This window comes from Sciurus vulgaris, assembly GCF_902686455.1.
Source record: "Sciurus vulgaris genome assembly, chromosome: 3".
Lineage (NCBI taxonomy): Eukaryota > Metazoa > Chordata > Mammalia > Rodentia > Sciuridae > Sciurus > Sciurus vulgaris.
This window is the reverse complement of record NC_136463.1, coordinates 3646179-3667290: the sequence shown is the minus strand read 5'-3', so window position 1 is coordinate 3667290 and position 21112 is coordinate 3646179. Positions and strand designations below refer to the sequence as shown.

The following is a 21112-nucleotide window of genomic DNA, read 5'->3' as shown; positions in this document are numbered from 1 at the left end:
CACTACCATTAGGGAGCACTGGATAATTCATTTATTTGTCACTTGTACAGAGCACTGCTGTGCTAGGTAGCAATCATAAAGACATAGCCCTGCCTTCAAGATGGCCAAACCTGTGAACAATAACAGGAAAGTAAGGTGGAAGGTCATAGTGGTACCTTGGGGACACCTGGAGGTCATGGAAGGCTTCCTGGTTCTGTAATTGATTTGTTTTGAGGGAGGAGCAGGAGTAGGATGAGGTGAAGAAGAGGGGAGTAATCCCTGGTACCGAAAAAAAAATTAGGACCAGGTTTGGGGATGGTAAAAAGGTCACCTGGGGCACATTAATTAGTATCCAAGTGCCTGAGATGGAAGTGTTTGGTAGACTGTGAGAGAACTGAGAACTGGAGCTCAGGAGAGGGAGACGGAAGCCTCAGATTGTTGGAGTCATTGGCTCCACTGAGTGGGCTGCTTGTTTGGAGTAGGTAAGACCTACTGGGAAATGGGTTAGGAAGGTCCTAGTTTCTAATTTTTTTTTTTTTTTTTTGGTACCAGGGATTGAACCCAGGGGTGCTTAACCACTGAGCCACATCCCCAGCCCCTTTTGTATTTTATTTAGAGACAAGGTCTCCCTGAGTTGCTTAGGGCCTCACTAAGTTGCTGACACTGGCTTTGAACTTTTGCTCTTGCTGAGCCACTGGTCCTAGTTCCTAATCTTGACCTTGCCTGCCATACATGGAAATATTTTCTCTGTGACCTCTTTTTTTCTTTTAAACCATTTTTAGTGTGAACTAGATGTGCAATAAAGTCTTTATTTTTGAAACATAAGTCCCATTTTCTCTGTTGTAGGTGCATGAGTGAAGGTGTGTGTGTGTGTGTTGGAGCCGATGGGCTTCCTCACTTTCCTGAGTTGTAAAAGGAAACAGGTATCCAGTGGGTGGTTCTTTTTTTTTTTTTTTTTTTAATGTGGTGCTGAGGGTTGAACCCAGAGCCTCACATGTGCTAGGCAAGTGCTCTGCCACTGAGCCACAACCCAGCCCCAGTGGGGCTTTATTACCTTGTAATGGCAAGTCCTAGTCAGTTGTTTGATTCTTCAGTGATTTCTTCTCTTAGGAACCACCAGAGTTTCCAGAATTGCTTTTGAACTTTCTGATGTTGAGATCTAGTCTTCCTTACTTTTTAAGAGTTCAGAATAACCCATTCTTGGTTTATTTATAGCAGAAGAATAGATAGAAGGAGGATAATTTGGAATCAAAGCATCATTTTCTCAGTAATTCAAATTTGTATTTTTTGTTTTTTTGTTTGCTTTTGTCCTGGGGATTGAACCAAAGGGTGCTTTATCACTGAGCTACACCCCGAGCCCTTTTTAATTTATTTTGATACAGGGTCTCACCGAATTGCTCAGGTTCTCACTGAATTGCTGAGGCTTGCCTTGAACTTGAGATTCTCTTGCCTCATCCTCCTGAGCCACTGGGATTACAGACGTGCACCATCACACGTGGCCCATATAATTCTTATTTGATCTTGCCATGCATTAGAGGTAAATTAGTAGTTGACTGACTTTCTCAGCTGCGACTTTAAAAGTTACTATTAACATGAGCATCCCTGAGGACATTGGAGCTGGAATGAATTAGGCTCAGTCAGTTGTGCATGGCTAGGCAGACGGGAAACAGCTGGGGATTAAAATGTTCTGATAGATAATCCCCTTGTAAATAACATGATCTGATTAATGTAAACGAGCCAGTTCACGACTGCCCCTAGTCAGCCTGGCTGCAGCCCTTTGGAGTACCAGAACATGTGACTGGTTCTACTTGGGCACTTTGATCTGCTTGGTGTACTTGGCTACCTTGGGGTGTATCGTGAGTTATAAATATATTTTAGATCTTTGCGTGCCCCCCCCCCCCCCCCCCCCCCCCCCCCCCCCCGCCCAATGGAATGGACTTCCTTTGGTGAGAGTCATCTGGTCAGCTTGTAGTCCAGTGCTGGCAGCCCTGGCCTCTCATGCTGCCTTGCTGGGGGAGTTCAGCAGGCCATTGGTCTTTGGTAACCTACGGGAATCCACATCATTTCCCTTACTTGGGTGCAGGTCTTGCATTAGTCAGGAAGGGTTGCCTGCTGCTAGGGTTGCAGGAAGTACGGGACCTTGGTGTAGTTTTTCGAGTCCTTCTCAGGAAGTGTTATGACTGTTGCTTGTTTCTCATCAGTTCACTTTTTATGTTTAAATGTGTATGAATAGGGTGGGGTGGGGTGGGGTGGGTTTTTCTTAAAAAGTAGTTTCTGAAAATACAGCAGTCCAGAGAGTTCAGTTTCTGTTAAAGACTTCTTTCTTTTTATGTCGTTTTGTACAGATTTGGATGGGATCCAAGCCACAGAGTTTGTCCCACGAATCTTATGGTTTCAGCAGAGCTCATGGACCCTTAGAGCATGACTCTGAGCTCACCGAGTGGAACACTTAATGCCCCATGTGGGGACAGGGACTACAACTCTTGACTGTTGTGGGTTTGTGAATGGGTCTGAAGATAGTCTGAAGATAGTCTTCCAGCTGTACTCTTTGTTCAAAGCCCACACACTCTCTTTGGAAAAAACCCTGAGAAATTGGTTTACAACTTGTGTTCCATTGGTAGTGGGTGCCATTAAGTATTACAGTTCCAGGGGAAGCAGATGTGTCCCTGGGTGTCCTTCTAGGGCTCAATTGAACCTGCAGGCACATCATTTCATATCCAGAGGAGAAACGAGGTGTGCTGGTGTTTTTCCATGAGACACCTGCAGCTTTAGAATGTTGGGTGAGATGGGAAACCCTTTTCCTCAGAGGAGAGACAGATGCTTTTTTTCCTGTTTCCCAGGGGCTTTTGTAAACAGGTGTGCTCTGTGGCATATCAGCTGCACAGGTTATCCTGAGCTCAAGTCTCGCTGTTGTCCCCAGGCCTCTCATAGGGGACCTTGAGTGAGTGTGTTGTCTTCCTGGTGCTTTCTGATGGGCCAGGCAGGCTTCGCTGTCCTCATTTCGTGGCTGTCCCCATCCAGGAGCTCTGGGATTAGGGCTGTGCACTCACTCCAGGCGATTAAGATGTGGGTTCTCCTGGAGATAGAGGGAAGATGCTTCCCTCCACGACTTGGCCTACCCCTCCATTCAGACTCCTCATGCCCACTCACAGAGGCCCCCTCTGGGTGAAGAAATGGATCCCCAGATAGAGGGATTTGCCTGCATTGTTCATGGGAAGCCGTAAATCATGTGACTAAACCTTTACACAGAGGCAGGTATCCTGTGGGCGTGGCTGGAGCTGGGTGATTCACATGTGCCATTTCACCTTCAGGATTGTAGGCAAAGATTGCTTTGTGTTCTCTTTCTGTCTTGGTTATTGCTGCAGTTTGTAGGTTGAAGTGGTGCAGCTTCTGGCCCCGGTACCTGGAGGACCACCTGCTCTTACCCTGTTCTCTGCACACTCCCATCATTCCGGAGAAAAGGAGTGGTCCTTTAGAGAGGCTAGACTGGCAGTCTTGCTTTCTGGTCCCTCCCCCACACACTTCCTCCTTCTTATAACTAGAATGGGTACTAGATGATATCCAGAAGGAGAAGACGTGGGGGAGCCGGTTCTAGATGTGGAAATCTTGCGTGTGCACTGGTTTAGTTCTCTAAATAGTGACTGTGACACAGGGCTTGGTTATTTTGGTGACCACAGCTTCTGTGTCCTCAAATCTCTCAGGGCTTAGTTTTTGGTGGGACGTGTGGTTTCTCGGTAATCTTCCTCTTATGAGGGGAAATGCATGTGCAGGTGGTCGACTGAGAGACTAGAATTACTGTATACTGGGGCTGCTGCTAGCCTGGAAAAATTCCCAGGAGTTGCCTTGTGGGAAGCCAGAAACTAACCCTCCTGGGTTTTGATGGAGGTGAGAGGAAAGAGCAGACCCCTGAGCAGGCCCTGGAAAGGCTTGTCCTGCAGGTTCAGGAGGAGTCCTCTGCCCAACCTGTGCACTTGACATGAATTTTGAGTGTCCCCTGTTGAGATGGGTCTCCTTGATGTGTGCTGTGGGGCTGTTTACAAAACCCTTGTCAGGACACCTTCCTCTTTGGGGGAATAAAATGGGCTTTTGAAGACTAAGCCTTGTCCATAGTGAATAGGTGAAACCTAATTGGCTTCCAGCTCCTTCTCCTCTCTAACAAAAATAAACCTGTTAGTACACAGATTAAACAGGAAGCCAACACAAAAAGGCCTTCAATAACTCTTGGACCCAGGCCCTGGTGGAACATTCCCAGAGAGAGCTGCCTGGCAGGGAGGAGACCTGTCTGAGCTAACCAGCCCCAGGCACTGAGGCTCACACTGCTGGGTGCCTGCAAGAGTGTGTCTCTCACGGGGTGGTTGGAGCTGGTGGTGGACCCTGGCACCCGCCTGAGCTCTGTGTGTGTGTGTGTGTGCTCTTCGCACTGGCCATCAGGCGCTCCTGGGTTTTCTGCTGTGTGCATCCTTGCCTGGAGCCTCCTTCCCTTGCGGTCACTGTTCGAATTGTTAGTCTTTCAAGGCCTGGTCAGGGTAGGCTACTGTGAAGCCTCACCAGTAGCTGCAGGCAGCCCTTGCTTCCCTCTTGATCCCTTGAATCACACACCACACACCGTGTATTTTGAAATTTAATAACTTTAGCTGTTTTTTTTTTTTTTTTTTTTTTGGTACCAGGGATTTAACCTTTACCACTGAACTGCATTCCCAGCCTCACTGAGTTGCTGAGGCTGGCCTGGGCCTTGCGATCCTCCTGCCTCAGCCTCTTGAATTGCTGGGATTACAGGCGTGTGCCACAGTGCCTGGCTAACTTAAACATTTCTGCTTGTGTTGTTCTGAGATGATTCCAGGTGTGTAAGCTCTTGGGCCATCATGACTGTGGAGGTGGCAACTGCTGGGCTACCTGGGTGTGCTGAGTATGTGGCAGGTGTTCTCTGGGGGGCTGGGATTAGGCTTGCACTGTTGCTCACCCTCTTCTCTGCCTGTGCCAAGGAGTAGTTTCCTCTCTGGGAGCTGCTGTGCATCTCAGCCCACGTGGAGGCTGATGGGGCCTGACCACAGGTGTGGAGCCGCACAGGTAGAGTCTGGCTCTTTCCTGTGTGATCTGAAAGGTAGCAAGAAGAGCTGTGCGGCGGGGTAGTTGATCTCGTGTTGCTGTGCTCTGCTGCTGCAGGCAGAGTATTAGATTCTAGGTCCCACAATAGGCTTTAAATTGTTAAGTTGTTCCACAGTTTTCCCATTGTCCCATAGTCTTCTGCTGGGTCACGGAGCCTTCCTTCTGCTCTCAGGCCTGGCAGGTGTGTGCCATTGTTTGGGAAGTTGAGGCAGCAATCCCTTATTTTTTTTGAGCTGATGCCAGTCATGTCGTCACCCCCTCTAGAGACCGAGGGGGAGAACTGCTTTCCCACCTCTGCCCTGGGTTGCTGAGGCCTGTTCCAGTCTTCTTAGGACCTAGAGAGCCGGCACCTTCCTTCCTTGACTAAAGTTTTCTTAGCATCGAGTTGGCCATGACAGACTGGTGGACTTTCTGGGAAGCACAGCTGTGGGCCATCTGGCATCTGTGCAGAGCCACTTATGAACCCTGGGAAGATTCAGTGCTTTATCATGAAGCAAGCAAGTGAAATCATCTTCCTGGAATTCGTGGCCATTCAGGCCTTGGGGGTGTTTGAGCATCTTTTCCCCAGAGTCCCTCTGGAGGTCACATGCTGAAGAGGGTTTTCCTGCTGCTGTTTGTAGGACTGGAATTCAAAACAGGGTGGTATTTGTGTAGGACCCTGGGTGTTCAGGGCAGCAGAGATGTGGCTCTATGTGTACCGCTGCACATCCTGCCTGGCCTCGGAGGTGGGCACTCTGTGGGGAGGGGCAGCTGGCTGGAGAAGGCCTCGACCAGAGGCGTGTCTGCTGGTGGAGGGGCCTTTCTCATCACTGCCGGCATCTTGGAAATAGGCCTCCTTTCTTTACCTTTTCCTGCTCCAGCCTTTCCAAGTCTGAATTTTAAAGAGAAACACATATTTTTCTGAGACCTTCCTCTTATGAGTCCCAGGGCTGGGGCTGTGACTCTCAGAATTTCACTAGGCTGACCCTTTTAGGTATCTGTAGGCAAGATTTTTTTTTTTTTTTTTTTTTCTTTTTTAGGTGCTGGGGATTGAACCCAGGAGTGTACCACTAAGCCATCCTCAGTCCTTTTTCTTTTTTATTTTGAGATAGGGTGTCACTGAGTTGCCCAGGCTGACCTTGAACTTGTGATTTTCCTGTCTCAGCCTCCCACATTACTGAGATTACAGGCCTGTGCCACTGTGCCTGGTACTGTAGGTAAGGTGTCTTTGAGGTAGCTTTGGTAGGAGTAGTCACAGACAGTGACTTTTGTGAGTTTACTTGTGGTGGCTCTAAATTTCGTGAGTTGTTTGGAATTAAAGTTTGGGGTTTATCCATAGGCATTGGCACTTTGCATTGCTCATGGACTCCGTGGTGTTAGAAAGAAAGAGGCTGGAGGTCAAACCCCTCTTCAGAGCTTGGCTTGGGCTTACTATTTCAAATGTTCTAGAAAATCTGAAATTGACTAAAACAACACTTTGGTCTCCCACAGCAGCTGAGAGAGGTGTCTCCAGGAATGAATAAATAAATATACACACACAGACACACATAATTTTTTAAAATTAGAGCTTTATAGTTATACATAATAGTTGGATTCATCATGGCACATCATGCATGGATGGAATTCTCTTTTTGTTCATGATGCCCCTTTTCTCTCCTCTCCCCGTACTCCTTCCTCTACTCTATTAGACTTCCTTTCATATGTCTGTATTTGACTGGTTCTTTCTTCCTATGCATAAAGGTGGACTCCCTGTGGTGTTATATAATGCACAGGATGTGATTAGCCAAGCATTCATTGTGCATTGTCTCCTCTTAGCCATCTCTCCACGCTGCCTCTCAGTCTCCTTCTACACTACCGATTTTCCCTGTAACTTTCTATTTCCCTCCCCCTTTCCTTTATTTTACTCTGGCTTTCACATATCAGAGAAAACATTTGACTTTCGAGTTTCTGAGTTTGGTTTATTTCACTTAGTGTGTTTTCCATTTCCATCTAATTAATGGTAAATGCTATGATTTCATTCTTTGCTGAGTAGAACTCCATTGTATAGGTATACCACAATTTCTTAATCCATTCATCTGTTCGTGGGCACCTGGGTTGATTCTATAATGTAGTTATTGTCAGTTGTGCTGCTGTAAATGTTGAAGTGAGTGTATTGTTATAGTATGCTGATTTTAGATCTTTTGGGAAAATACTGAGGAGTGGGATAACTGGGGTCATGTGGTGGCTCCATCCCTAGTTTTTTGAGGAATCTCCACACTGCTTACTAGAGTGGTTGTGCTGGTCTGCAGTTTCACCAGTGGTGTACGGTGTACCTTTTCCCCACATCCTTGCCAGCATTTGTTATTGTTTGTGTTCTTGCTTATTGCCTTAATGACTGGGATAAAGCGAAATCTCCAGGGGTGTTTGAGGAAAGTGACCCATTTGTGTGTTTTTTCAACCAGGTCGCCATGGCTGCTGTTGGCTCCCTTGCTATCTCCAGCTGTCCCGCAGGCCACCTCCCCACCTTGCTGCCTGTGTCCAGAGGGTGTGCACCGGTTCCAGTGGATCCGAAGCCTGGTTCCAGAGTTTGGTGTCTGCAGCTCTCACGTCAGAGTGCTGTCCTCCCCAGCAGAGTTCTTCCAGCTCATGAAGGTGGGTCATTTCTGAAGGACCCAGGGGCAGACGTTGGAGTTGGGCCCTTCAGGGGATCAGGTTGGATGAGTCCTCGGTGCCCTTCAATCTAGAAGCTTCTTTTTAAAAAAGTTAGTTGTTGATGGACATTTATTTATTTATTTATTTTTATGTGGTGCTGAGAATCAAACCCAGTGCATCACACATATCAGGTAAGCACTCTACCACTGAGCCACAACCCTAGCCCCTAGAAGCTTCTTGTGCTATTCAGCCTAAGTTTCCCTGCATGGCCAACATCTTTAAGCAGGGAGCAGTGAGGGCAGGAAATGTCTACGCCCAATGGTGTTGTCTTGGTAGATGTCACCACAAGGAGACCTAGCCATTCAGCAAAGAGGCATTTCAAGATAACTGGGAAGGGCTGGGGTTGTGACTCAGTGATAGAGCATTTGCCTAGCATGTATGAGGCATTGGGTTCAAATCTCAGCACCGCATATAAATAAAATAAAGGTATTGTGTCCGTCTATAAGTAAAAAAAAATTAAAAAAGATAACTGGGAAACTTGGACACTCTAGTTTTAGGTTTCACAGTCCTGGTTTTCTGGGACTCTGTCTAAGGTAAGTGCCTTCCTTTCCTGTTAGTGATAATCATCTTTGCATTTTGAGTAACTTTCAACATGTTACTCAGGTTTACACGATGCGTCTGATTATTTGGGGTTGAACCACTAATTGGAATGAAGTAATTCAATACTAATGAATCTTTAACAGCATGAACTTTGCAAGTTCATATTAGCAATGGTGCTAGAATGCAGATCTGATGGGCCAAGCAGACAGGAGGATGCTGGGGGAATCTTAGGAGACAGAGGTGGAGGTGCATCTTGGTGTAGCAGTGAGCCCTCATTCATGTGAAGGCCTGCCCGTCTCCTCTGCTTGCAGCCTCTTGTTGTGTTGGTCCATGTTTAGCTTCGTTGCCAGCTGGCTCACTGCAGAAGGCATTTGTTATGGTGCCGGGCGGATCCTCTTGTTCTCCCTCTCCCCCTCCCTGTGCTGCACTACTTGTCCCCGTCCTGTGCATCCTTGCTCGTCAGGAGCCATGCTGCTGAGTGGTCTTGGGTCTCTCCTGGGGTTGAAGAAATAGGTTTTTCTATGCTGATTCTTAGTGTCCTGATTGATTCTGGGTGAATGGCTCACTGTGATTCCCCTGGACAGGAGGCTGGGCCATGCCATGTCCCTGCCAGGGTGACAATGGCTGCTGAGCCCAGGAAGGGGCAGAGGGGCTCGGCCCAGCAGGTTGAAAAGCCGAGACCTCTGGACAGGATTATGGGCAGGTCCTCCTGGCTTGCATCACATGGGGTGACATGCATTTCTTCCTGAGACAGACAATGACAAGGGAGGACAGCAGTGGTTTCTGCCTGGTCCCCATGCCTTCCTTACGGCCAGGTTGTCTTGTGGGCCCTGGTGACCTATAGCAGAAAGATATGCTTTGGTTGCCTGAGCCAAATTGACCTAGACCTTATTTGCTTTTCTCTCTTTCTCTCTCTCTGTCTCTCTCCTTCCTTCCTTCCCCTTTTCCTTTTCCCTTTTTCTTTCCTTTCTCCTCTCCCCTTTCCTCTTTCTACTTTCCTTTCCTTTCCCCTTTCCCCTCCCATGCCCTCCCCTCCCCTCTCTTGTCTCTCCTCCCCTCCCCCCCTCCCCTCTTCTTTTTTCCTTCTTTCCTTGCCAGGGATTGAACCCAGGGGCACTTAACCACTGAGCCACATCCCTGGCCCTTTTTAGTGATTTGCTTAGGCCCTCACTAAGTTGCTGAGGTTGGCTTTGAACTTGAGATCCTCCTGCCTCAGCCTCTGGAGCCACTGGGATTATAGGAGTGTGCCACTATACCTGGCTGCTTCTCTTTATTATTATTACTCCCTACAAGCATCTGTATTTATAGGTCGCAAGGTAAAGGAAATCACAACCTTGGGATGCTGTTTTGTTTTTTTCTTGTGCTTAAGCCTTTCCCAGTGCTGCATTCACACGTTTATAGTCCAGATACCCAACTTCCTGTGTGGGTGACTCAGGCTGGGGATGGCAGGAGCTGGCGTGAGCCATGCTCCTCTTACCCTGCTCTCGTGTTTCATCTGGTATTGACCTTGGGCAACACTGCTGTTTTTTCTGTCCTTGCCACTCCCTTTGGGGCAGGGCTGCCTGGAGTTTTGGAGTCAGGGTCTGTTCTTGCTGGAGCAGAGTCTAGGGAGAGAGCACTGGTTTTGGGGACATCTTTGTGATATGTCCTCTTTGAGTGTCGGTTCTGGTTTTGTGTCTGTGTATCTTGTGTATATTTCAAAAGTGATACCTGTTCATCGCAAGCAACTCAGCTGTGCAGGTGGAGGTGGAAAGGGTCTAGGTCGCACCTGTACTCTTCCTTCCGCTCCTGTGTGGCGCATATTCTCCACGTTCCTGCAGGTACATACATGTGTGCATGTGGGTACAGCTGTGTGTCCACAGGGTTGGGCATAAGCAGGTGGGAACATGGTGTGCATCCTGCTCAGTAGTTTGCTTTTGCATTTCAGCAAATATACTGTGGACATCACGGACATTCACATTGTCAGGCACAGATCTCCTTCATTCTCCACCCCCCCATATTTTTTTATTGGTGCATAATAGTCATATATAATATGCATGATATTCTTCATTCTTTTTCTTACTTTTTAAAAAAAATTTTTTGGGTCCTGAGGATTGACCCCAGGGACGCTTGGTCACTGAATTTTAGCCCAGCCCTTTCTGTTTTTTATTCTGAGACAGGGTCTCACTAATTGCTGATGCTGGCCTTGCACCTGCAGTCCTCCTGCCTTAGCTTCCTTGCTGTTGGGGGTTATAGGCATGGCTGTCACACCCAGTCCTCCTTCATTCTTTTTAGTGGCTACTTTGCATTTTATAGTAGGGTTAGACTGTGCCTTTTATAGGTTTGAGCATTTTAAATTAGGATTGTATGTCCTTATATGGCGGGTTCTTTTTTTTGAGATAGGGTCTTCACCTTTAGCTCATGCTCTTCCTCCTCAGCCTCTGAAGTGTGCTAACCCTAACCCTAACCCTAACCAGCACTGTGTGTGTTTTGGTGAAGACAGGGTAGCTCAGCTTGGCATGTGAGTTGCCTTTAAGGTCAAAGGAACATATTTTTCTCAGTAAACTATGAAAATGCTGACTGTGAATTTTGAATGGGTTCTCTTCTTTCAGGGGCAGATAAAAGTAGCCAAGAGGAGGGTCGTGATGGCATCCCTGTACCTGGGGACAGGTCCTTTGGAGCAAGAGCTGGTAAGGTTTATGAGGAGTTGGTCCCTGAGTATCACAGTGCCAAGGGGCGGGTTAGTGCTGTCTTTTCTTGGCCTCTGTTATGGCCAGCACTTGTTCACGTTGCTGCAGGCGTCAGATGTATCAGGAAGATGTGCGGGGGCATGAGGAGGCTTAGTCAGGTGCTGGCCAGTGTCCTCCTGTGCAGGGCTCTTGCCTTCTCTGTCTACCAGTCAAGGGCTTGGCAGACAGCACCTGGCCCACTGACTGCTTGGTGTGGCCTGTGAGTTAAGAATGGCTTCTGCATTTTCCAATGATTGGAAAAAAACAAAGACTATATTGTGGCTCAAGTAAAGTGTAATTAAACTCACAGTTCTGTGCTTGTCGCTGAAGTTTTATCTGAGCAAGCCACACTAATTGGGCATCCTTCGTGGTTACTTTTGTGCAACAGCAACACAGCAGAATAGTTGTGACTGAGACCATCTGTCACAACTCTGTGGCCCTTTTCAGAAAAGATTTTCTGACCTTGTACTGTACAGATGAACTCAAGTGCAGGTGAGCTGGCCTGTGTCCCCAGACTGGTGTTGGATGCTGGGTACGAACCAGCCCTGTTCTTCCTGAACTTTCTAGCATGCCTCACTGGTCATTCAGACAGGCAGGGTGGGCATGAGCTGGAAGCTGTCCAAGTGGTGCTGCTCATGGCATGGTCCAGTATAGGCTGGCGGCTTCTGAGGTGGAGTTGATGGGATCGTGAGTGAGGTCTTGCCTGTGTCCTGTCTCGGGTTGCTTTCTGCCCCGAGGGAGGGGAATGGCTCCTTGCCTTGGCTTGTCCTTGTTCAGAAACTCACAGATGGGAGCTGGGCAGTGCCTGAGGTGGGATGGGAGTGTGGCATAGGGAAGGTGGTTCAGGCCATGGCTCTCTCCCTGCTTCTGAGGCCGGAGTCTTCTCCTGTCTCCAGGTCACACTCTTGGCTGCAATCTCGGGAAGCCTGTTTGTTCTCATGGGGTAGGAATGAAATGTCCCGGCCACCGACGAGAGCCAGTGGGCAGGTTGTCTTGGATTCATTCATTCAGCAAATATTTACTGAGCATGCTCCATAGTAGACCTGTATTTGTTGTGTGTCTGTGCGGATTGTCTTTTGAAATCTCTGTAGGAGATGGTGTCTTAGAGAGTATGTCCGCCAGGCCAGCTGCTGAGCAGCATACCCCTGACCCTTGTCTCCTGGGGCCTAGGTTGGAGCAGGCAGCAGTGGCTGTTTCCGATCGAGTCCCAAGGCCTTGCCGGAAGCCCTCTCCCTGTGGTGACTCCTGAGTGCTGGGGATATGTGTGCGTGTTCAGGAAGGGTGGTGAGAGTGTGTGCTCACTAGGTGATGAGCTGTCTTAAACACAGACATATCCTTTTGGTCTTGTTTCTGTTCCTTTGGGTTTTTTTTCCTGATAGGTGGATTGCCTGGAAAGCACTCTAGAAAAGTCTCTGCAAGCTAAGTTTCCATCTGACCTCAAGGTCTCCATTCTCCTGGATTTCACCCGGGGCTCAAGAGGTAGGTTGCATATTTAGCCTTTTCCTCTTCCTCTCCCACATTCTTGGTTGGAGGAGTTATATCATCACCTCTCCCGGTTCCAGGCAGAGACAAGGCCTAGAACTGCCTACTTTTCCTAGTCAGGATTTCTTCTGCATCAGGTGACTGGAAACCTAACTGTAAACAGCTTCGGCAAAAAGGGATTTTTTTGCTAGGGTCACACTCCTGTAATCCTAGGGTCTCAGAAGACTGAGGCAGGAGGATTGCACGTTTGAGACCATCCAAGGCAATTTAGCAAGGCACTGTCTCAAAGCAAAAAAGACAGGGCATGTAGCTCACTGGTAGAGCACCCTGGGTTCAATCCACAGTACTGCCTCCCTTCCCCCAATTTTTTTTGACTCTTGTGCCTGACCTCTTTGAGTGGCTCATGATTTGGGGCTTGGATTTATCCCCAGGATGCATCTCCTGGCCCTGCTTTCTTTGGGCTTGCTTCCTTCTCAGAGTCTCTGGTGCCACGACACCTCACCTTCGTTCTTGGACTCTGTGTGGTGGTGTCTGTGACTGAGGCCCTGTGCCCAGAACTCCTTTGCTATTGGAAGAAAGTTTCCTTCTCTGACATTTAGGCCAAAACCCTTGAGTGGCTGCTGTGGACTGTGACCCCAGCCCTGAATTGTCACAGGCCTGGAGTGTGCTGAGAGGCCCAAACCAGGCCTGCATGTTGTCTCGTGGACCTTGGGTGAGAGGTCAGGGTGAGTCCTCTTTACCGAGGGCAGGAAGACTGAGACTGAGGCTGGGTGGTACCTCCAAGAGGAAGTGGGTGCAGTTACCAGCAGGAGGGGAAGTGGGTGTCAGGTGGCAAAAATGGTAGATGTCTGCTGCAAAGTCCTGCTCGAGGCAGTGCCCATTGGTGTGGCTCGTTCAAACAAGCAGCCAGGTGAAGTGAGGCCCACCTGGGAGGTGGCTTCTCCCTGGCAGGTGGGATTTCTTTCCCGGTTTGAGTCACCTGCCATTCTCTCTGCTCCCTCCTGTCTAGGCAAGAAGAACTCTCGCACAATGTTGCTTCCACTCCTACAGAGGTTTCCAGAGCAAGTGCGCGTGTCCCTCTTCCACACGCCCGATCTGCGGGGGCTTCTCCGGCTTCTCGTCCCTGAGCGCTTCAACGAGACCATTGGCCTCCAGCACATCAAAGTGTACCTCTTTGATAACAGTGTCATCTTGAGTGGGTGGGTCTGACCTGTCAGCTTCCCCTTAGTGCTGTAGTCTTGGAGTCAGTGGGACAAAGAGAAAGGACAGCTGTCTGTTAACGCCTCAGAGACCCTGCTGTGTTGCCTGCAGACACTTGACCTCTTCCACAGCCCTGCCTGTGCCATGGGAGCTGAGCCCCAGAGGGTTGCTGGGAAGGCAGCCAGCATTTACTGAGTACTTGTGTGTTGGCCACAGTACTAAGCCCCTGCTGTGTGCCTCGTCACTTCTCACCATGACCCTGGGAATGTTCTCCTTGGTTTATACCTACAAGAACAGGTCAGGGTGGATGAGTGACATTTGTCAGGCGAAGCCCAAACGACAAATGGTGAAGCAGCCAGGGTGGACGTCCACAGGCTTTTGATGATCCTGGTTGATTGGACTCAGCAGATGAGCAGCTCCTTAGAGTGGCGGTGGGGTTGGCAGATGCTAGTCATGGCCCCGACTCCTGCTGTTTGTTAACTGACTGCTCTTGTTATTTCCTGACCTGAGTTTGTCACGCCCCTCCTGTACTCTGAGGCCTGGTCACCTCTTACCTGAGTCTTCACCTACTTCTTCCTGTAGTGCAAACCTGAGCGACTCCTACTTCACCAACCGCCAGGATCGCTACGTGTTCTTGCAGGACTGTGCAGAGATTGCCGACTTCTTCACAGAACTGGTGGATGCCGTGGGGGATGTGTCCCTGCAACTGCAGGGGGACAACACAGTGCAGGTGGTAGACGGGATGGTGCATCCTTACAAAGGTAGGCCTGGCCCTGTCCTCCTGGGCTGTGGGGTGCAGACCAGGGAGCACACCTGGGTGGCTTTGCTTCAGGCACAGGAGAGAGGGTGGCAGGCGACAATCTCCCTTTTTCTCTGAAGCCAGATAGGTGTGACCCACTGGCTAACAGTCATGCTCTGAAGGTGAGAGCTGGCTGGAGTGTGAACTTGGGCCTGTGTGCCTAAGCGAGTCAGCCAGGAGCCTCCCCTGCTCTTACAGAAAGAAACTGCTTAGTGACCACCCTTCTCAGCTCATTCCCCAAACCTCCTGTCACAGAGAGCCTGTGGCTCTCAGCTCCATTGAGTCTGTGCCTACCGCCTGGAAGGTGAAAAGGGAGCGCTCTCAGCTCTGCTTGCTGGAGGCAGGCGAGTCCTGTCGCGGCTTCCTCGGCCCTTGCATTCCTGTGATTCCTGTGGCTCTGGCTTCTTGTGGATCTTTAAAGGGCAGCTGCTGAGTTTGCAACCATGTTCACAAGTTGGGGACAACTTGGGAAAGGGGTTAAATGCAGACTTTGTAAGAAGAGCTCTCCATGTCCCATAGACCCAAGATGGAAGCATCTGAGTGGGTCTCCTGGTGGGAGCCCTGCCTGTGCCAGGGGAGCCATGGCTGTCCAGCCAGGCTGCAATCTGTGCCACTGCCCTGCGTGCTGCCAGCAGGAGTCTCAGTTACTACTATTAGCTTTTGCATTTCTTTAGTAAAAAGTTGACATCAGTCTGTTTCTGGTCATATGAATATCTACACATTAGACTCAATTTTGTCTTTTAGTCCACAAAGCCTAAAATATGTTCCATTTGGCCCCTGAAAAAAATATTTGCAGATCTGTGGTCCACCGTGGCAGGCTCGTCATGACTGAGGAGAAGGCATCTGTGCTCAGGGCAGAGCGTGCACAGATGTGCTTAGCAGCCTGCTTGTGCCTTCCTGACCATGCAGCCCTAATCGCAGGGGCCCTGTGCCTCCTCCATACCCCCTACAGTTGCTGGTGGCAGCAGTGATGGATCCTTGCACAGGCTGTTCCTTCTCTCTTTGGTAGTCCAGCCCTGAAAGGCACTCACATGTCTGTCCCCGTCCTCAGTTTGGTCTGTGTGAGCAAGAGTGGATGACCAGTAGGGCCATCCTTCCTGTTTGCTTTCCTTCCCCAGCACCCTTGCCAGAGCCTTGCTGTCTCAGCAGTCTTCTCAGAGGATTAATGTTGAGCAGTGTTCTCCGTTTTTGTATTTCTGCTCTGTTAACTGCTGGTCTTATTTCTTTGTCGTGTATTTTGGCTCTTGTTTGTTCTCCCCACACTTCTTGAGCAGCTCATTAAAATTCAGCCTTTGCTTGTCTAATAATGGCTCTTGTAGTTGTATTGTTCCACCCAGTTGTCTGCACAGCTCCTTGCCACCATCTTCCTATCCAGCCAGGATGGTGGCTCCCTATAGAGCCCAGAGCCTGCCCTCAGAGGAGTCCATGTGTGTCACCCCTGGGTGGCTAGTTATGTTGGTGCCTCTCTACACACTTGTCATGGTGTGCACCCACTCTGTTTTAGCTGCACTGACTTAACTTTATAATCACAAACTTTCTCATGAAGTTCATATATGTACAGAACACCAGTCACAGATATAGCTCACTTGCCTGTTCATAGTGGATTACTCTCCAGAAGCTCCCCTTGGTCCTTCCCACATGTTATTCTCCAAGGTAACCACTGTCCTGATGTTACCCCAAATCCATCTTGTCTGATTTTGAGCTTTTTAATTGGAAACCATGTAGGTAAGCCCTTTTCACTTCTCCATGGGGGCAAGGTCCTTGTACTGGATAGCTGTGTCCTCAGAGGACCCTCATGCAGGTCTTATGCCTGGAGCTCACTCAGTATGTGTTCTGGCTGGACACGTGGTGCACGCTTGTAATCCTAGTGACTTGGGAGGCTGAAACGGGGATCCCAAGTTTAAGGCCAGCTGAGGCAACTTAGTGAGACCCTCTCCCAAAATAAAATAAAAAGTTGGAGACATAGCTCAGGAGTAGAGCACTCCTGGGTTCAGTCTCCAGTACCAGAAAAAAGAAAAAAAGGTATGTATTCTGCAAGCGATTGCTTTCTGCATCTGCGCGTGCCTGTCGCATGCTGTGGCTGAGCCAGCAGCGTCCTGACTCTCCATTTCTTTTTTCTCTTGTCTCCCTCTAGGCGACCGGGCTGCATACTGCAAGGCAGCCAATAAGCGGGTCATGGATGTGATCCACTCAGCCAGGACCCGCCAGCAGATGCTGCATGCTCAAACCTTCCATGGGGACTCCTTGCTGACACAGGAGGAGGCAGCAGCTGCTGGAGATCGGAGACCAGCCCCTGATACCTGGATTTATCCACTGATACAGATGAAGCCCTTTGAGATCCAGATTGATGAGATTGTCACAGAGACCCTGCTGACTGAGGCTGAGCGAGGTGCTCGGGTCTACCTTACAACGGGCTACTTCAATCTGACCCAGGCCTACATGGACCTGGTCCTGGGCACACGGGCAGAGTACCAGATCCTGCTGGCCTCTCCAGAGGTGAATGGCTTCTTTGGAGCCAAGGGGGTGGCAGGTGCCATCCCTGCAGCCTACGTGCACATCGAGCGGCAGTTCTATAGAGAGGTGTGCAGCCTGGGGCAGCAGGAGCGGGTTCAGCTGCAGGAGTACTGGCGGAGGGGCTGGACGTTCCACGCCAAAGGTATGTGGTGGCTGGCCAGAGGACTACTCCAACACGGGGCAGCTCCTGGCAGTGGGGAGTGCCACACTCTTAGTACTCTTGGCAGGGGCTGGGCTAGCTGGACTCTGCTGGCCCCTGTGGAGCACCAGCCATGCCTGTGGCACCCCATCTTTCTCTCGTGATGCTCACAACGACCTCTCAGGCCCATTGTGGTTGCCCTGGGTCCTGGGGAGGAGAATGATAAAACACTCTTTAAGTCAGTTTTTTTCAGGGGCTGGGTCGGGGGAGTACTGGAGATTGAACCCAGGAACACGTTACTGCTGAGCTCCATACCCAGCCTTTTTTATTTTTTATTTCGAGACAGGGTTTCACTGAAGTTGCTTAGGGCTCCTTGAACTTTGAATTCTCCTGTCTCAGCCTCCTGAGTTGCTAGGATTACAGACGTGTGTCACTACGCCTGACCTCAAGCAGATTTTAGTTGTGTAAAATCTCTCCCTCTTACACACCAAAGACTTATAAATGGAAATCATTTTGGTGATTGCTATAAAAAATGTGGTGCATGTGATCGCTTCTCACACAGGGACTGGACGTGACTTAATCTTGTCTCCATGGTGCTTCTGCTTGTTGGCAGAGCAGAGGATCATCAGGGATCTTTGATTTGTCATGAACATTCTTTTTCTGTCTTTTCCTCACCATTTCATTTGTTAGTTTTTCCCTGCATGTCAATCTCCATCTTTTCCTCCCTGTAACTCAGAAAATGGAACCTGTATTCTCAGTGTGTAGTCCTTATTGATGGACGTCCTCTGTACTGGAGATACAGGTGAAAAATGGGTCATAGTCCAGATCACTTTTTTATTGTGATCCCTCTCAGATATTCAGTAGAACAGCCCAGATGGGGACATACTCTTATGTGTACCTTTCTGAACTGTGGATGAAGTACATTTAAAACCTCAAGCTTGCTGGGCATGGTGGCACATACTGTAACCCCAGCAGCTCGGGAGGCTGAGGCAGGAGGATCATGAGTTCCAAGCCAGCCTCAGCAACTTAGCAGGGCCCTAAAGCAACTGATCGAGACCCTGAAAAATCGTGAGAGTGGGTCTGGGGATGTTGCCTAGCAGTTAAGTGTCCCTGGGTTCAATCCCCGTACCCAAAAAACCCTCAAGCTTATGGTACAGCCTTGTAATCCCAGCTGCTTTGAACACTAAGGCAGGAGAATCACAAGTTTGAGGCTAACCTTGGCAACTTAGACTCTGTCTGAAAAAAAGGGGTGGGGAGGCAGGACGGGGGATGTAGCTCAGTTGTCTAGCACACATGAAGCCCTGGGTTCAATCCCCAGCACTGAAAAAAAACAAAAACAGAACAACAAACCCTTGTGCTTGTGGGCTTGCCTTTTGACCGCTGGGTGTCACGAGTGTGCCCACCTCTAGTCGAGCAGGTGTGCTGAACTGGGAGCTGCTCATGTGCCTTAAGAGGAATGGACAGGGCTGGGGATACAGCTCAGTGGGTAGGGTGCTTACCTCGCAAACACAAGGCCCTGGGTTCCATCCCCAGCACCGCAAAAAAAAAAAAAAAAAAAAAGAAGGAATGGACAGTTAGAGCCTTGTGGCTGGGAATTCCATTCGTGGCTTTTCTGGCCTCTCCTTGGGCAGCCCCAAGGCCTCTTTTGCTCATCCCAGCCTGTTCTGCCCATCCTTAGTCTTTCAGAAGAGCTGAGTGAGGGGAGGAAGGTGCTATTGCCTTGACTTCTTTTCTTGGGTGCCATCCAGGCTGCAAGCCACCGTAGGCATATGCCTGCGTTGTTGAGGACATCTTTAAATCCCTAGGTTAACCTTTTTTTTAATCCCCTAAAACTAGTGTTTGCAGTATGGATACATTTTAAGAAGTACTGACGTCTAGGCCATCCTAGATCTGAGTCCAGCTTTCTGGGTGTTGAATCTAACCTGGCATTAATTGAGTAATTAATTAACTTTTTGCAGAGCTGGAGGTTGAACCCAGGGCCATCCACATGCTAGGCAAGTGCTTACCTCCTAGCTGCGGCCCTGTCCCTTAACTTGGAGTATTTACTCCCCACCCCTAGGAGATTTTGCTGCCAACCTTAGAAAACACGGTGAGGCTCCCGGCTTGTCTGCACTGGCCCCACGCCTGCCTAGGCAAGTGGCATCGCTTGCTGTGGGAAGTGACTGCCCCATTGTACTGTCGGGCTTATCCTAGCATGTCATGGACGCAACTAGGCTGGCGGTCAGGTGTCTCAGGAGGGGTAGGGCTGGCAGGGAGGTGTGTGGAAAGTATTTTCAGGTTGACCTTGTTCCTTCTGGGAATCGCAACAGTGCCCGGGGTGGGATGTCAAAGGAGGAGCTGAGCGGCTGTGGGAAGCTTTGAGCTTGGAAGAGGTAGCACAGTGCAGACCCAAGCCCAGGCTGAGCAGAGGCACAGCTGTGCAGCGCTCTCCTCAGCTGCACTCAGCTCCCCTGCAGGCCTGGCAGTCCTGCCTCTGCTACAGGTCTCTTCCCTGGAGCTGCACTGATAAGCATGTGATGACTCCCCAGTTACCTTTGAAGCAGAAACACCCAACTGGCTTTTCCAGTGTGCCTCTCCTTTTCCCGGACTCTGTGCTCCTGTTGCTCCGTCCCTCCTGCCCTGATATGGGTGGGGCTCTGCTCTCTGGGAGCACCGGGTTAATGGGGAGGCATGGAGATCCCAGGGCACCTGGGAGTGTGTGGCAGGGGGAAGTGGGGGTGGGGGGCAGATGGTGCATGGAGGAGGTTCTTGTGAACAGAGCATCCTTTAACCAGGAGCCAGAGGTCACTCCATGCTGGAGTGCAAGGCCAGAGTTCGTCCTTGCTTGGTGGCTATGATCTGTAACTAATGGGTTCTTAAGTCAGCCTTTTCTGGCTCACCTGTTAACATTTGTTTCCCTAAAGCAGCCTGTGTCAGAGGGTGGGCGGGCAGCGCATATTTTGTGGGTTGTGGATTTGGATTGCTAGTGTAGTGGACCATTTCCTGCAAGGCCCTTGCTGTGGGCCTGTGTGAGCCCCAGAACATTTTTGATCACTGTGCAACCAATATCACAATTCCCTCACCCATTTTCCTGTGGGACAGGCCTGGTCTGGTCTGGTCTTTTCTTGCTCCCAGAAGCCTTGGAGAGTGAGCTGGGTCCCTAGATTCCAGGACACCCCCCCCCCCCCCCCCACACACACACACACACAGCATCCTGTTTGTCAGCACAGCATTTCCCTGGGAGTCAGACAGCAGGAGACTTTGAGGGCTGTGTTGGACTGCTGACAGCCTTGTGAGGGTGGCTTGTAGGGAAGGTGGGTTTGGTCCCTGCCCTGGGGAAGCCTGAGGGCAAGGCTGGGAGAGGCAGCCTTCTGTGGGAAATGACCACACCAGTTAAATGGGTGCCAGTGGGTTTTAGTGCAGCTTGATGGCAGGAAATCCAAAGGTCTTCAGTATTTTGTGTTATCAGATGTTGCTGGGAATACGCAGCAGTTGCTTAGATGCCTTGTTGGAAAGATCCTTGTGTGATGACTAGTGGTGGAAGCGGTATTTATTCTGTTTCCCAGCCCGACCAGAGGTCGACCTCACTTGCGTACTATGCTCATTTCTTCTTACTTATTTACATTTCTTCTTATTTAATTTTTTCAGTACTGAGGATCGAACCCAGGACCTAATATATGCTAGGCAAGCATTCTACCACTGAGCTACATCCCTAGCCATTTTTATGTCTTATTTTGAGACAGGGTCTTCCTAAGTTACTGAGGCTGACCTTGAAGTTGTGATCCTGCCTCAGCCACCCGAGCCACTGGGATCACGGGCATGTACCACTGTGCCCAGGAGCATACTTTGCTGATTTCTTAATAGACTTTAGTTTGTGTGGCATATTTCAGTAAAGTAACCAGAGGTGCCTTCAATTTAGAGTCATGCTTAGAGACTTCTTTTGCAGTATGGATGGTCTGTTTAGTTTGTGTTTCACTTTTTGCAAAGGACACCTCT

At 49.6% G+C, this 21112-nt stretch overlaps 1 protein-coding gene across 3 annotated transcripts in view; it reads left to right on the top strand.

Annotated features, from left to right (window-relative positions):
* Positions 1-21112, top strand: part of PGS1 (phosphatidylglycerophosphate synthase 1) — a 36823-nt gene that overhangs the window by 2218 nt on the left and 13493 nt on the right. For all 3 annotated transcript variants that reach the window (XR_013762435.1, XM_079131099.1, XM_079131100.1), the window contains exons 2-7: positions 7506-7695; positions 10887-10964; positions 12383-12482; positions 13495-13684; positions 14268-14446; positions 16619-17140. Coding sequence is in view for 2 of the 3 variants with exons in the window: in XM_079131099.1 (XP_078987225.1) it covers positions 7506-7695; positions 10887-10964; positions 12383-12482; positions 13495-13684; positions 14268-14446; positions 16619-17140 (1259 nt within the window). In the remaining variant the exon portion in view is untranslated. The remainder of the gene's footprint in view (positions 1-7505; positions 7696-10886; positions 10965-12382; positions 12483-13494; positions 13685-14267; positions 14447-16618; positions 17141-21112) is intronic.